We start from the raw sequence: 17,242 nt of genomic DNA, 5'->3' as shown, positions 1-17,242 counted from the left end.
CTAAAATATTTATTTATTTTTCTGTGTTTTTCTTTGGAAGTGCAGAATATATTGACCACATTATATTTGAAAATAACTTGTGCCTTTTTTCTAATTGTTCTTTTACAGTTTATTCCTATGCCAGTGCTATATGGAGTGTTCCTTTATATGGGTGCTTCATCGCTAAAAGGGATTCAGGTAAATTACAGTAATACAAGCATATCTGTGATGGCTTATCTTAAGGTCTGTTGATGCTAAGTCATGTGGTAGCTAAAAAAATGCCATTATCTGAGGAGCAGCTTTCAGACTACAATTAAATTTCTTCAAACTGGTTCATAATCTGAGGATACTTTTGTTTACTATGAGTATATTAAAACTGTAAAAGGTTTAGACTTTATAATCCTTTTAGAAAAAGATAGCAGTACATTTAAAAATATATCCAAATACTTTAGATCTTTGATACTGTGATCATGTATGTGGACACCTATCTATGAAAACAGAAAAAAAATTTTGCACAAAGATGTTCCTTGTAACACATATTATCAAAATATTGGAAACAACCCAATTATTCAACAGCAGTAAAATAATTAAGCTATCTAAGGAACATTAGTTTAAAATTGATAAATATGATGACTATAAAAATAACACAGTAAAGATGCTTATGACAAAGTGAAATGCAAAGTGAAAAAGTGGAAAAATGAGTTGTAGCTATGATAGGTTTATAAAACTGTGAGTGTGGGTGGATTAAGAAGGAAGGTAGAGAAATAAAGACAATTTATTAAGGTAATGAGCTCCTGGGTGATATTTTTTCCTTTTATGTTTGTTTTCCTGTTGTTATTACAATTGTCTTTATAGAATTATTTTGTAAATTAATAAGGAAAACCTTATTAATTGTTTAAGTATTGGTTAAATAAATATAGTTTTTGTATTAATTTCCCATTGCTACATTACAAATTGCTATAAAACTTAGTGGCTTAAAACAGTAAACATTTATTATCTCACGGTTTCTGTGGGTCATGAATTTGGGAACTTACTAGCTGGGTGATTCTGGCTCAAGATGTCTCACGTGGTTGCTATCAAGATGTGGACAAGAGCTGCAGTCATTTGAAGGCTTGAATAGGACTAGAAGGTGTATGTCCAAGATGGCTTATCATATAGCTGAGGGCAAGAGACATTAGTTCCTCTCTGGCTATTGGTAGGAGGCCTCTCCATCAGACACTTAAATGTCCTCACACTAGAGAAGCTAACTTCCATCCCAGTGAACAATACAAGAGAGAGAATGAGGGCAAAGTCACTGTGCCTATTGACAAGCTCCAAAGTTACGCACGGTCACTTCCACTTTTTTTCTATTTGTTAGAAGCAAGTCATTGTGTCCAGTTCGCACGCACAGGGAGGGAAATTAGAGTCCATCTCTTGAAGAGAATAATACCAAAGAATCTGTGGACACATTTCAAAAGTACCACAAGATTATTCTAAATTTTTACGGAGGCTGTTGACAAATTATTCCTGCTTATGTTACTGTAGTGGGTTGAATAGTGCCTCTTTCCACCATTCATATCCACCTGGAATCTCACAATGTGACCTTATTTGGAAATAGAGTCTTTGCAGATGTAATTAGTTATGGATTTCAAAATGAGCTCACCCTGGATTTAGGGTGAACCCTAAATCCAATGACTGGGGTCCTTATAAGAAGAGGAGAGGAGAGGACACAGAGAGACATAGGGAAGAAAGCCACATAAAGGTGGAGGCAGAGATTGGAATTTTGCCACTACAAGCCAAGGTACATCAGAAACCAACAGAAGCTGGAAGAGGCAAGGAAATTTTCTTCCCTACTGCCTTCAGAGGGAGCATGGCCCACCAACACTCTGATTTTGGAATTCTGGCCTCCACACTGTGAGAAAATAAATTTCTATTGTTTAAGCCACCAAGTTGTAATTTGTCACAGCAGCACTAGGGAACTAACACAGGTTTCGACTTAAATTTACCTTTGAATCATCTTGTTTTATAACAACATTATTGTTCCAAAACACTTAAATTTTCTTGAAAAAGAGACTACTTTTGAGGATTATTTATTGTAACGTATAGTTTGTTTTTGTTGGCTAAAAGTCAGTATAAAGTACCACGTTTTCTTTGACAAGCCAGACTCACTGCCATTCAGAGACCTACAGAGGAACAGTCCTCTGAATAAGTGCTATGAATTTGTCAAATTAACACTTTTTAAGTGGAGCACAGGGTGCTGGATGGTGAACTGCGGTTCAACAACAGACCACAAGAGAAACTGAAATAGAGAAGTTTATCACTCACAGGTCTACACAGGAAGTACCTGGCCTTGAGGGGCCGCATGGGGAGGTCCAGACAAAGTGAAGACAGAGAGAGGGAGACAGGACTTGGGACACATGCTTTTATTAGGGTCAGTGGGTGGAGTGCTTTGGGGTTGCTGGGCTAAGGCCGAATTGGACTCTTCAAATCGAAAGAGCAGGGTTTTGGTAAGCTTTGTGGGAGTCTTATCTAAGGGGTGTATAAGGAGAAGGCAGTGGGGGGCAGGGGTGGTTGCTGATCACAAGGGCCGTTGGAGAAGCTACGTCAGGAACTTATATCTATTTGCGACTCTACAGGCAGCTAAGACGTACACTTGCATGAGGGGTTAGGGTAGTTTAAGGTCACCTCAGGCTGCTTGATCAAACAAAATGGATGATAAGGCAGCAACACTATGGAATAGCTTAGCTAAACTCTCAACACTGAGGGACAGGCAGCACAGGAACTCTTTTCCTGAATAAACAACTAACCAGCTTCTGCCTTTGGGAGAAGGAAAACCACTTTAGCCTTAGGATACTACTGAATGTCAGAACCGAGGCAAAACTTTAATATGAAGTTACTGTAAGATCACTGAACACCCAAAGTACATAGCATGACTCTGTTCAGCCTGCCACTGGGTAAAATTAACTTGGGAGAAGGAGATGGTTGAGAAGTGTTATGCATTTAATTTTACTCAAACTACATTTAATTTGCTCAGCTGTAACTTCATGTATGAAAAATATATTTTAAAAGAATTGGTTTGGTAAGGCAGATAGGGAAGAGTATTGAAAAGGTTTTGTTTATTTGTTTTGCTGGGTTTTTTTAGGTGTTTTTTGCCTTTGGCAGAGGTTCCATGAGTACTAATTTCAACCGTAAGTGAAAAGTATTTATTCTTAGGCCTCGGGCTCACATCAATACAGCAGCAGAAGTTTAAGAAACAAAGTAAAATCATTTTAATAGGCTGCAACAGGTTTTTCCCCCTAATTCCACTCACATGATTTTATACCCGTGAGGTTTGGAACTAAACAAGAATGTCAAATTTTGGAATTATTTGGGGTGTGAATCTTTCAAATGAAAATTGAGGAAAACATTATCAAAGGCCCATGAGAAAAGTACAATGAGTTCTAAATAGCACCAATGAAACAGCAAATAGGGTTTCACACTGAGAAACAGAGTTAGTGAAAATTTAAGTGAGCCCCAAACTCAGGGAGTTGAAATTCCTATTTGGTATTTTGTGGTTCACTGGATGGGGAAACGGGATACTGATATTAGGACAAGATCAAAGGCAAATGCAAAACTCAGAATACGTTTAGCATGATTATCATTACTTGAGTAATAATAATTAAAAATGTGCCGAATATCAACCGTTCAGGAAGCATGTCAATTTGTTACCCTGTTTGTTGGAGGGCTCTATGTGTTACCTGTTCAGTAATATTAAGAAACTTATCTAGGCTTCTCACTGTGCAACATGGCAGAAAAAACAGATTCGTGTTCTCATGAATGCTGTTTCTGTACTCTGATATATAACCACATTTATATTCACTCCAGCACTTCAGGAATCCAAAGTAAAGCAAATGTGCCATTTAAGCAATAACAAGTGAAGCACTCACACACTGAAGTACATTTATGCAATAACATAACTTCACAAATGGAGAAATGGTGGCTGGGAAAAATTAGTTCTATAGAAATTGAAACATTCGGTTATAACCCCAAGGATTTTACTTTATTTCTTCCCTATTGCCACCTCCACCGCGCAGAGTTTTATTTATTTAATGACATGTAATTTTAAGACATATTTAGGTGGTAGAAATAAAAAGACCCAGTGAAATATTTGTGAACAATATAGAAATGGATAAACCAGAAACAAATTCAGCACTTAGTACTCTGCATAGAAGGTTTTCAACAAATTTTTTGGAATGTATAAATGAATATGAATGAATAAATGAACAGTGGATGGGCTAAACTATGTATGATTCTGGTTTAGAAGCCTGAGGGAAGGTCATGCTGCACACAGAAGGAAAGATGGGTTTATGTTGAATTTGGGATATTAGGAGGCTTTGGTAAAACATGATTTTTTTTTTTAACATCTTTATTGGACAAACATGATGTTTTGCCACTAACACTTACTTGACTTCATGGGCATTTGTTCCTTGGCATATTAGAGTAATTTTGGAATATTTGATGAGAATTGCTTACAATTTTCTTATATAAAGTAGCTAAGGACTAAATCTGATATTACTCTTAAAATGCATAGGAGATATTCCTGTAGAAATGGTATGATATAGAACTGACTGATTGAAACTGTCATTTTCTGAATCATCGCTTCTTGTTGGAAATATTGAAAACTGCAAAATTTGGCCTGAGAAAATTAAACAAAATGATCCACATAAAATAAAGCTAACATGCGGTACAGTTTGTTGATAAGTAAAATGTGATTGAAGATCAAATTTGATCAAGAAATTAAACGGAGTTAAAATTTGCTCTGAAAAATACTTTATTAACAATAATTCATCTAGGTTAAATCTTTATGACTAAGATGTTTGTATTTTTAGAAACAGCACCGAAACCTTGTTGGGGATCAAAGTGGCAAGGCCAAAACAGCAGAGTCAAACTAAGGAGGTCAGGACATCCTACTCAGCAGCTGGTTGTGGGTTGAGAGCTCAAGACAGACAGAGCTGAAGTAGAGTTGAGGTCTGAAAGTCTTTAGCAAGTACGTGAAAATTGAAACAATGGGAACGGATGAGCTATTCAGGAAAGAAGAGTCCAGGAAACCCTAGTGCTTAAGGGGCAGGTAAAAGAAGAAATTGTGATGTGATGATGAAGAGGATGATGATAATGTTTTCTTTCAAGGCTATACTCTCTGAGGGAGCAACATTTAGCATTGGCTTTAATGTTATTAAACTCTTTTAAATTATAACATGTGTCCATATTCAAGAAAATGTGGGATATTATAAAACTGAAACTGTATTATTTCAGAGTGTACGCTTAACAATAGTATTGTCCTGATGTCAACTTAAGTGTGATCTACCATATATTGGACCATAGTATACATTTACTTATCCTACTTCTATTGCTGTCTGTAAAAAGCAATTTAGTCTGTTTATCTTCTAGTTCTTCGATAGAATAAAGCTCTTCTGGATGCCTGCAAAACATCAACCAGATTTTATATATCTAAGGCATGTACCACTTCGAAAAGTCCATCTCTTCACAGTTATTCAGATGAGTTGCCTTGGCCTTTTGTGGATAATAAAAGTTTCAAGAGCTGCTATTGTCTTTCCCATGATGGTATGAAACTTCTAACTCAACTCTTTTTCTCCTCCTCTGATTTTCTGCTCTCTTTGAAAATCCATGAACAAACTGGATCAATAGAATAATTTTGAACAATTTTTGGAAATCTTGGTATAAACTTTAGCCACTAAAACTAGTAACTAAGATTGGGTTTCAGATTATATATGAATTTCAGTGATTCATACTAGCTTCATCTCTATCATTCTGAATATTAGCAGTAGTTTGAATTAATTGAAGTTGGGTGGAAGACGTAAACTTTCAAAATTTAACTTTACAGATATACTAGCAAATTTGAAAATGTAAGGGGATTTTTGAAATTAAATTTTTTTAACATCTTTATTGGAGTATATAAAATCAAATTTTATTAACTATTTTAAACCAGTTTCAAATACTTCAAAAATAAAATGAACTTGAATTACTATAAGTAATTTAAAATATCATCAGCATAGGTAATAATGATTTAAAGTTCATTTAAAATAATGTAAACTATTAACTATGTGTATTTAAGGAAACAGTCAAATATATAGTTTTTTTCATTGCTTCTTTAAATGACTTGTATAATGGGTAAAATGATAGCCATTATTCTGGAGATGTGGTAAGAAAAGGAAGTGAAGGAAGCAAAAGTACACTCAATATCTTTTATACGCACATATCTTCAGATTTCACTTTAATGTCAGCCCTAATTGAAGTTGACTTGTTTGTACCAAAAAACAAACAAATCTAAACCTTCCATTTATATTTTTTCCCTGTTTTAAACTGCTTTATTATTTACTTCAGGTGTTAGCTCTGGTATTTGTAAGAAAGTTGATGGACTTGCTGTTTACCAAACGGGAACTCAGCTGGTTGGATGATTTAATGCCTGAGAGTAAGAAAAAGAAACTAGAAGATGCTGAAAAAGAAGTAAGTCAGAGCAAAATCAGTATCTTATAAAGAAAAGAAAAAGGAACACTTGCACAGTAATAGCTCTTTGCAAAGCTAAATTTTTGTGTTTAGCTTTAGATAGTGACTACTAACAAACACAGGTGGACTATTTTGGAAGATTGATGTTTAAAATCATCAAGCTGGAACTTGAACAGAGAGAGGACAAATCTTACATGAGTAAACCAAACCCTAATGAAATATGCAAATACTTTGTCCTTCACTATCCTGATAACTGCAAAGTTTATTTTTCTGATTCCTCCCTTCAGGATTTCAGAAACTTATTGATGCTTAAATTTTTCCAAATTATAGTCATGCAATGATTGCTTTTTGGTTGAATATGTGAGAAGAAAAAAAAAAGACATTATTACTGTTGGTATTTTCCTAGGGAGCAAAGTTTTAATAAAAAGATTCTAATTCTAATTAAAAGATTAAATTAGTTATTCTTGAAATAGATGAAATACTTAAGAGGAAAACACGTTGATCTGATTTGCTTTCAAAGTGCTTTGAGTAAATGTTGTTAGAGAAACTTTGGGTATTTAATTACTTTCACAGACTGCTGATTTATCCTATTCTGTTTCATATGTTAAAACAATTGGTTTTAAGTTTTATGACTTATTTAAATTAGTGTATAAGCCTGGGTCTATTTTGAAGGCTAGTAATCATAATATTTTTAAAGTATGTAAAAACTAAAAAGAGTAAAAATGAAAAAAATGACAAGTTCATCATTTAGCAGAATGATCGGGTCCATAGATTGTAAAATATAAGAATAAAATTTTCATGTAACTGGAAATAAATATGAAAGAAAATACTTGGTGAGACTTACGCATTATTCTCTCCATTTTTTCTTCTCCTATACGGCAGTCAGTAAATGTATTCAGTTTCCTACCTGTGGTGTATTTTCTCAAACCATAGGTATATTCCTCTTTCCTTTGGGGAATTTGTTTGCAAACATTTCAATGGTCTTAGGTTTTACTTAGCCATTAGATGAGTCCAGATTAGGCCACAGAGTCTAATGGATTACAGATAAGTCTACATAATATGTGACTGTCTGGCATTTCTTCACTTTTCCATGTTGTCCTATTACCGACAACGGATTCCACATTTAAAGATTGATCGTAATGGTGTATCTTAATTCTATATGACTATTTCAATTTTCCCAAATGTTGTAGAAGTCATACTTAGTATCATACTTCTAGCAATACTTATATAATGTTAAAAATGTCATTATAAAATTATCATGTTTCTTTATTTTTGTAAGTTTGATATATTCTTAAGTATGAGAATTTTTTAAAAATAGTGCTTTAACTATTTTTCCAAGTTGATATATTCTCATTTAAGTATGAGAGTTTTTTTTTAATAGTGCTTTAACTAAGATATTTGGATAATTTCTGTTTGTTTTTAGGGCTTTAGTAAAGGTATGCTCTCATCCTCAGGTACTGTTCAAGAAGAATATGACAGAATTTGGTGTAAGATAAATGTAAATAAATAAACACAAGAATATAGAAACACTAAAGCCTTAAAGTATCCATGCTTGACATAATTAAAATTTATTCAGGTTGAAAACAATTTCTAAGAAGGTTTAAATTCCAAGGAAGACAACTTTGAATACAAAACTCATTGACCACAAGCTTCCGCATAGTCTTTCTGATAATGAGAATGTTAAGTATTCTGATGCAGTAACTTACAAATGTAATTTTGCTTTATTTTCCTGCTTTGACTTCCTGTCAAATATCTCGACTAATTCTGTAGGAATAAGCTAGCAACACCCCCAGGCATACAATCATTCCTTTTACAGCATTCTCCTTAGGCCATATCCATACCGTGGAACATTCTTGCCCTTCTAAAACTTTGTAAAAAGAAAAATAATATGTATATATAATATATTATGCTTAATATTCTTCCCTTTTTTCATTCAAAGAAAATTTCAGATTCTTCCTTTATATGTCTGTGAAATAGGAGAGAACAAATTTGACAGTAATCATAAATGTATTAGAATCTGCCGTTTCCATTGCCCAGAACCATTCACATAGCTACATATGTATGGTACTTATATGTATGTGTGCCATATGTCCATTTTGGAATTTATTAACTTCAGATAGGCAGAGATGCTATGTAATGAGCTTCTAACCTTTTTGTATTATGAACCCATTGTACGCCAATGGGGTGTTGACTGTTTTCTGATTGTTATAAAGATTTTAGAAGTAATTAAATATTACCAAAATTCCTAGAACTCAAGTTTTCTAAAAGGATTCAAAAAGAGGTTAAAGATTTATTGAGGCAAAGTTACAGCTGTATCCTTCGGTTCGGCGTATGAGAAAAAGTAAGGGAAAATGCCTTGTAATACATTAATCAGGCAGGTTTACAGACCTTTAAATTCTCAAATAGATTAATATGATGATACTTTAATGTGATCCTCAGTACATGGAAAGAAACAAGTAAACAAATAATACAGTCAAGAAATAATCCATAATTGAACATTAAAATATAGTCTGACCAGTGCAAAGAAAGAAAATTCTCCATCTGAGAAGTGTAGAGAGAAAAGTTAAATTAAAGATATTAACTTTCTAACTTGGAATTAGTATTAAAAGAATATGATCAGTATAGAGAGTTGGAAGATTTAAGAAGGATTACACTAAAACTTGGATTCTGGTTGAATTTCTACTTGGTCACCCAGATCTCGGTATTCCATTTGCTTGAGGCTATGGTCTCCACCGAAGGATGTGATCTTCTTACTTGGCATCTTATACCAAGGCTCAGTCTTCCAAGAGATTGTATATTAACATGGTAAATGAACAAGTTCTTCAAAAAGTGTTGCATTTCTGCAATTACTCAAATTAATTGCATAACTTTGATTGTGATCTGGAAAGATGGTAAAGAGCAGAAATGTCTCAGCTCCCTGAGACTTGAATTTAAAATAGTCTCACCTCTTGTCCTTTTGATGATAGTTACAAGCTTGTACCTTTATCATCCAAGGTTTTACTATCAGTAGCCCACTTCTGGTCTTATGGCACTGAGAAAACATTAGTTTGACCTTAAAATTCAATAATGAGTTAAGCAGAATAAATAGCTACACAGGCCAGTCCAAGGTCGCAGAGCTTCTGTTCCAAATTTTCATGTACTTCATGCATATGCATATGCATATGCTTCAGTTTTTAGAAAGAAAGGATTATAATCAGGATAGAAATGAATATTGGAACCCTGACATTTTGCACATTGCTCTGTGTAAAGGGAAGACTGCAGAATCAAATTCTGGATGTCCAAATGTGCTCAGAGTACCAACACGCTTTCCTTCCTACTTCAGTATTCTCTAGGACATTGTACACATTTGACAAAAGAGCTGCTGTTAAAGCAGTAAGCCCCAGCAGAATGTTTGCTCCTCGGTGAGGGAGAAGGAGGTTAACGTTAGATAAATCCTGGAAATTCAACTCTGTGCAGTGATCATGATATTGACACTTCTTGGTTTGTGGGAGGTTCACTCTAACATATATGCTGTAGGGAAAAAAAGGAGGGGGGGCGAGTGGGACTTGTGATCTGTATGAAGCAGTCTCATGAGCAAGGCCAAGAAGATGGAAAAGCAATCTAAAAACAAGTGCCATTAAACAAATTAGAGAATGTGTCTTACTGCTCAGAAAGATCAGAATTGGTTGTGGATTTGGGAAGCATGGCCTAATGATTGCACAGGCAAATGTTATTTCTAATTGAATCTTAGAGCAAGGCAAGCATATTCTTCTTCCTCAAGCAGTGGTTTTCAAAGTGTAGTCCCATGACCTCTGCTGTATCAGCCAACACCTGTCAACTTGTTACAATCTGAATTCTAAACCTACTGAGTTAAAACTCTGGAGATAGGGCCAGATTCTGTGTTAACAAGACCTCCAGATGATTCTGAGGTGTGCTAAAATTTAAGGCAAGACCTTTCCTAAACCCACAGACTTTACCTCACCAGAATATAGTCTTCTAAATCCAAGAATTATTGTATTTTATAATAATTTAGATAAGTCAATTAGAGAAACTGAATCAAATATTCTGATGAAAAAACATGTTGCATCCATGAATTCTGTATAGACTACTTCTCCTCCGTATTTTTTCTTTTCAGTTTTCATTGTTAAAGTGAGTTGTCGTATGTATTGGCTCTTCTACATATTGGAAATTTTAAGGAATACCTCTTATAAATATAACATTTTATGGTTTACAAATTATTATAAGTGTGTATGTATATGTGTGTGTGTGTGTGTGTGTGTGTGTGTGTGATGCTTGTAGCATTATCTATTCTATTAGTAATTGGGGAAGGAAATGATCAAACACTTCTTAGGTTCTGTAGGCCCTGTTGTCTTCTTGGGTAAAAATAAAGGGGTTAAACTTGATTTCTGAAGTCCCTTCCGTTTTTTAAGATCTATGAATTCTAAAACTGCTGAATGTTATCTCTCTCTAATACGATAGACATCTTTATGAACATTGGCTCTGTGCTGCTGTTGTTTGTACTTTGAGCTATTTGAGGGCTCCTACACAGATACAGACTTTACATGAGAAATAGATACAGTGACAGATGTTACCTATTTCATTAGGTAGAGCATTTGTTAGGTATCATAATATATGAATTGTATCTTTTACACTGTCACAAACTATAATTCAGATTCATGATGTAATTTTATATATAAGATCGTATTCATCAAAACACACCACGATTTAACCCTGATTTTATTTTCCTTTTCTACTCAGCACAGGCCTTTGGCCCCAACCAGGCTAGTTGTTCATTGTCGTGCAAACATGTCCTATTTATTCCTACCTTTTATCCTTGACCCATATTGTATCTTCCCACCTAAATTTCTTCCTTTCTATTACCAAACTGATCAGATAAGACTGGCCCAGATACCACTGCCTCTGGTCCTATCCTTCTCATCCTCTGAGAGTAGAGTTTATGGCTTTCTTTTCATTGTTGTATACCCAGTACCTAGCAGATTACCTGTCTTGAAGATCATGCTTAATACGTATTTGCTGAATGGATTCATGAATAGCTCCTGGATTATTCTTTTTATTCACTGTGTGCCTAGCACATAATACATGCTCAGTAAATATTTGAGTGCTATTGAATACATTTTTTTTTAAGCCTCTACTTTTCTGCCTTTTACTGGATATAGCATTAACTGTCCTTCACTTATGTAGTATCCGAACAATGCTTTGGCCCTCTCAATTAAAAGATGGTGTTCAAATCAGAATATGGACATTCCTCTAGTCAAATTGGCAAAACCCCTCAGGTGCTCTTGGGAAAATTTTGATCATCATCCTTTGTAAAATCTCCATGTTGTAGAGCTCAGCATATTTTTTGATGGACACTGTGTAAATGAAATGCTGAATGGAACTCATTTTAGGATACTTCAGACTTATAAAGTGAAGGATACCCAGTAAGCTTTTTTGCTTTCTCTCTCTTTTCCTGTATGATTGAGATAAACTAGGTTGTGATTGTCATGACGGCTGGTGCCTGGTTTGACTGCTCCTCCCCAGAAAGTCTCAATTTTTGGCTTCCTCACAGTGCTGCCTAGGATGCAGCCGGCCCTCTATCCCCGAGCTCTGGGGCCCACCCAGCTTCCTTCTGGCACTGAAGGCAGCGGCTGCTCTGCCACCCTTCTCTTCAGATAAGCATGGCTTGGAAATGCTATCTTTAGAGGTGATGAGTTTTTGTTTGGATAGAATTATGACTAGTATAAAGCCCACACATGCTAACAAGCCACAGAGTGCAAAATAATTATTGAAAGCAATTTGAGAGAAAAGTGGAAAATCATCTGAGGAAAAAACCAAAATTGTTCCCAAAGCTTTGGTCCAATTTTTTGCTGTTAGATTGAATCTCGAGCCTTAGTTTTCTGCTGCCAGGTAACCTAAGCACTGATGGCTTTTTTAGAATTTTACTCTTTATTAAACCTTTTCTACCTGACTTCTTGACATTTTATTCCAAGTTGGTCAGAAAAGATACTACATACCAAGCTTACCTTTCAGTGGACAACCAAGGAAAGAATTACATTTTGTTTGTATTTGGTTTTACTTAAATAGTGTTTGGGGTTGCTGAATATTTTCTCTTTATGTTCCTCCATGTGCATTAAGATAACCTTTTCTTCCTGAAAGGATACGTACATTCTGCCCATGGCCTCAATGATGTGCATATAAATTAATATGGCACATGTATTATTTCCATATATAGAGACTAACCCATTTGCAAGGCATGCATCATTTTAGACTACAGATTAGCTCTGCTCTAATGCTTAATTTCAAACCAATGATACTGTCTACTCACCATGAATTAGTACTAATGGTATCTCCAAATAACATGGTGAATAGGCATAATACATAAGAAATAATGTACATCTGAGAGGTCTTAAAAGAAAAATTTTCCTTGAAAAGTAACAGGGAAAGAGAATAGAATGAATTCCTGTAATGCAAAGGGGTAACAGACACATGCCCATAACACCGCAGAGTATAAATATAACACTGTGTTTGGGCGGGGGGGTGTAGTTTATAAGCAGAGAAGTGGCAGATCTCATACAGTCCCCTGGCCTCTCCATTATTCACAGCATAGGCTGAGCATAGCTTTTCTGTATGCAGCATGGCTAAGGTCCCAGCAGAGGGGAGCTTGCCTTAGTCACAGGTTGGATGTGTAGGGAGAGCACTTCAAGAGTAAAAACGAGACCTGCCCACACATTACGTTATATATTCATAGGTTAGCTGAAGAGACTGTAGAAAACACTGTTTCTTTAAGTAACAAGAAATATGGCAATGGTTCTTTAGACTAGGCAGCATGCAAGTTGAGGACCCTAGGAACAGTCTTGCATGCCAGGAATAATGACATCAGCCAAAGGTCATGTGTTTCTGGAACCTGCTTTAGACCAGCCAAGCTACTGCTAAGCTACTGAAAGAGGGAAAGCAATGAGGCTCCAGGGCCTTCCCTGTTTTCTGTCTTCAGTTCCCATTTGGTCAGGAAAGTCACCTAGCTCTTCATCTCTACACAACTTAAAATTCCAGTTCTGGAGCTAGAGCCAATAATTCTAACATTTTTAAATGGCCCCAAATAGTTCTCTAAACTTGAACATTCCTAATTGACCCACTTGAAAATAAATGCATTAAATAGGAGCTATAATCTGGAGATAACTCTGTTTATATTTTGGTACATGGAAAAAGGTTAACTATAACATTATTGAAAACTAAACCAGGACATGTCAGTGCTACATAAGATTATCTTCATCCCAAAGATATACTCTTAAAACATTATATATGAAGAAATGAATGTATGAAGCATTACCATCCTTTGGGGGAGGGTGGAATATTGTCATTGTAAGAAGAAATCTGAGACCTAAAACAAAAGCTTACGAGGAGTCTAAGTGGAAAGCACTCCTGTGTTTTGGTCCATAGAGAAAGATACCTTCTACTGTCTATTTCCAAGTCTCAAAGTACTGTCTTCGGACCAGCATAATCAGCATCACCTGGAAACTTGTTAGATGTGTTACTTGGGCCCTGCTCCAAACCGACAGAATCAGACTCTGGAGGTGCGGCCCAGTAATCTGTATTTTTAATAACCCCTCCAGGTGATTCTGATATAAACTAAAGTTTGAAAACCACTGCCCTAAATACATCTCTCGTTCCTTTCTAACAGAGCATTCTGGGAATGTAATTTCAACAATGAAAACGATTACATTACCCATATGTTTGTCCTTGTAAAATTTAGATTATTTTAAAAAAAAAATCTTCTTGGAAAATAACCATGTTTTACATTGAGTGACATGAGGGAGGTTATTGTTAGCATTAATGTGGTGTAAGACTCATTAATTACTTATGTTCTCGGTAGCTGATGCTTTATTGAAAAGACCTGTGCTAGCATTAATAAATGCAAACAAAGTGGAAGGTTCTGAGGTTAATGAGATAGTGAACCATTAATCTCTGTTTCTTCTTTAATGTAAAGTGGAGACTCATCAGGTTCACTTTGTATATTTTACACTTATCTTGCCAGGAAGAACAAAGTATGCTGGCTATGGAAGATGAGGGCACAGTACAACTCCCATTGGAGGGGCACTATAGGTAAGATATAAATGTAAGAACACACCAATATGAGTACTGGAATGTGTTGTTATACACTCTACTGAAGAATTTCGTATGTGTGGATTACTGTAGAGGCTTGTTGACGTTATGTTAGAGTAGAAAGAACTGAAACTAGGTGTTAGATTACCCTGTCCCAGTACTAAGTTCTGCCACTAGATGCTGACTATAGCCAAGTTGCTTAAAATGAAGCGAGGCAGGGAGCTGTTGTCTGAAGTCTTCTCCTCTTTTATAATGAATACGAAAGCTCTCTTTCATCTTCTGTGAAAGTAGTACCTGAAGACAGGTCAAGATTTAATTCTGGGATAAATGAGCTAGGTATTTATTGAATTCATCACATGTAAATGAACTCGGGGAAAAACAGCGTTGACCCCTTCAAAAAGACACTTCCAAAGAGATAAGCCATTTCCTGAATTGAAGGATTCAGGGATACCAGCCGTTTTAGGAAATATTTATGTCACTCTCCATAAAGAAGATTGTGCTAATCTTCTTTATGCACAAAGAGCAAAAAGAGAAAAAAAGCAGACTCCTCTAAGTTATAATAAAACTTTTGAAAGTATTGGGCAAAAAATTATATATATGATCTCAAAGTGCTTAAGGATAATATAGGGCCATACCAGTAAAAGAGCATAGAAGACGTTTGTCTGAGGAGATTTTTCATAGAGTTAAAAAATAGGAGTGGATCTTCAGGGTCTGACTGTAAGACCATATTCCCTAGATTAAAAAAATATAATTATCATCTACCACTTAAGAGTGAGCACAAGTCTAGAAGGCATTTTTCCTTTCTTTCTCTCTCTCTTTCTTGTTGTTTTTTTTTTTACAATATTTAAATTTTAAAATCCTGTTGATTGTTTAGTTGAATCAGCGTATTCCCAACTGTATTCTATAGAAATCTACCTAGTCCCTTGTGGTACCCCTCTTAAAAGGATTTTGTGGTTTAATTAGTCTGAAAAATGTTCCATACCACATTTTAATTTAGAGATTCATAATGCACATTGGCACATTAAAGACTCTAGTACTGGCATTAAAAAAAAAAGTTTAACTTTGTTGTATCCAGCATTTTCTAAACTCTTTTGCTCGCAAGAGTCTTTTTCACATAATATCATGAAAAACTTATATTCTACATGACACTCTTTTGGAAACTAGTTGATTTCATGCTTTGAGTTACCAAGGGCTGGATGAATTAGAGGTATTAAAGAACACATGTCCAGATTGGGCAAGGAAGGCGCCTGTGAGACCTGTTTTGCTTCAGACTCTCAGTGTTCCTCTTAAAAATTGAATTTGTTGCCCTCTTGTGAATGTCCACAATGAGCGGCATGTGAGGTCAGCTTAGAATTTCTGTAGAACATGACTTTTTCCACAGCAGAGAATCTTTTTTTACGTGTGGTAAGAAGAGCGCTGATCTCTCACCCAATGAAACTTTCTTCGACTCGGCCTGTGTTTTATCTCTGTTGATATTTGGTTGCCTTTCTAGCCCTGGGAATGTTTTAGAGAGTTCTAAATGGCACCTATAATTGGTGCAGTTTTAAAATGTAAAAACTGCATGCAGCATAGTACAGGCCCTGATATTACAGACTCCCCCAGTCATTTGGAAAAACCTCTGTCAAGTACACAGGCTGCCTTCATTTATTCAATGAATATTTATTGAGTGGATACCAAGTGCCAGGCTCTGTCTAGGTCGTGGGGGAACAGCAGTGGACCAATGGGCAAGAATCCTTGTTCTCATGAAGCTGACATTCAAGTAGAGTAGAGGTGGGGGGAGACAGGAAATAAACAAATGAACAAGTCATGTAATACAGTATTTCAAATGGTGAAAAGTGCAACAAAATCTTAAAGCAAAAAAGAGGGATGAGGTTGCTATGAGACGATGGAAACAGAAATTTTAAATGGAGCAGTCAGCAAAGGCCTATCTGAGCAGGTGACATTTGAACTAAGGAAGGAAAGGGTTATACCACATAAAGGAATGTTATAGGCAGAGGGAAGAGCAAGTACAAGGCCCTGAGGGAGCAGAAAGCCTGTAGTGTCCCAGGACAGTCAGGAGGCCATTGCATTGTGGCTGGAGAGGAAGGAGCCAGGGGTGTAATAGCAGAAGGTGAAGTTAGAGGGTAAGGGTAGGGACAGGGCCTTACAGCCCATCCACTGGGCTTTTACTTTGAGTGGGTGGGAGCCACTGTCGAGTCTGAGCAGAGGGGTGAAGAGTTCTGCTGGGCTATGAATGTAGAGGCAAGAGGCCCAGCAATGAACATGCAGAACCTAAACTCTGTCATTTGAAATGGATTAGGAAAACTGTACCCCAAACCAGTTTCTATATAACTAGAATCTTTCATTTAGATTTTTATTCTTCATAATTTTTGGAGAGAGAACTATTTAATACTTAATTTTTAATTATCAAAAATACTGTACAGAGGCATAAGACTGTCCTATATTTAGTGTCTATCGCTAGATAACTGCAGTTTCTTATTTAATGTTTATTGTTTCATTTTGGGTAAACTCCTATCTAGAGATGATCCATCTGTGATCAATATTTCTGATGAAATGTCAAAGACTGCCTTGTGGAGGAACCTTCTGATTACTGCCGATAACTCAAAAGATAAGGAGTCAAGCTTTCCTTCTAAAAGGTTTGAATTCTAAAATAATGTGAATTTATAATGATCCCAGTCATTTAATGACATGAATCCGTTAA

General features: G+C 35.7%; 1 protein-coding gene across 9 annotated transcripts in view; it reads left to right on the top strand.

Moving 5' to 3' along the window:
- Positions 1 to 17,242, top strand: part of SLC4A10 (solute carrier family 4 member 10) — a 312,233-nt gene that overhangs the window by 286,976 nt on the left and 8,015 nt on the right. For 7 of the 9 annotated variants that reach the window (XM_067741735.1, XM_067741734.1, XM_067741739.1 and 4 more), the window contains 5 exons: positions 109 to 177; positions 5,386 to 5,559; positions 6,340 to 6,462; positions 14,474 to 14,541; positions 17,061 to 17,177. In XM_067741735.1, coding sequence (XP_067597836.1) covers positions 109 to 177; positions 5,386 to 5,559; positions 6,340 to 6,462; positions 14,474 to 14,541; positions 17,061 to 17,177 — 551 coding nt within the window. Of the gene's footprint in view, positions 1 to 108; positions 178 to 5,369; positions 5,560 to 6,339; positions 6,463 to 14,473; positions 14,542 to 17,060; positions 17,178 to 17,242 lie in introns of those variants that run through there. The other 2 variants (XM_067741740.1, XM_067741741.1) reach the window with 2 other exon arrangements.

Source organism: Pseudorca crassidens, chromosome 6, assembly GCF_039906515.1.
Source record: "Pseudorca crassidens isolate mPseCra1 chromosome 6, mPseCra1.hap1, whole genome shotgun sequence".
Classification (NCBI taxonomy): Eukaryota; Metazoa; Chordata; class Mammalia; order Artiodactyla; family Delphinidae; genus Pseudorca; species Pseudorca crassidens.
Note: the sequence above shows the minus strand (reverse complement) of the source record. Positions and strands in the feature narration are given on the sequence as shown.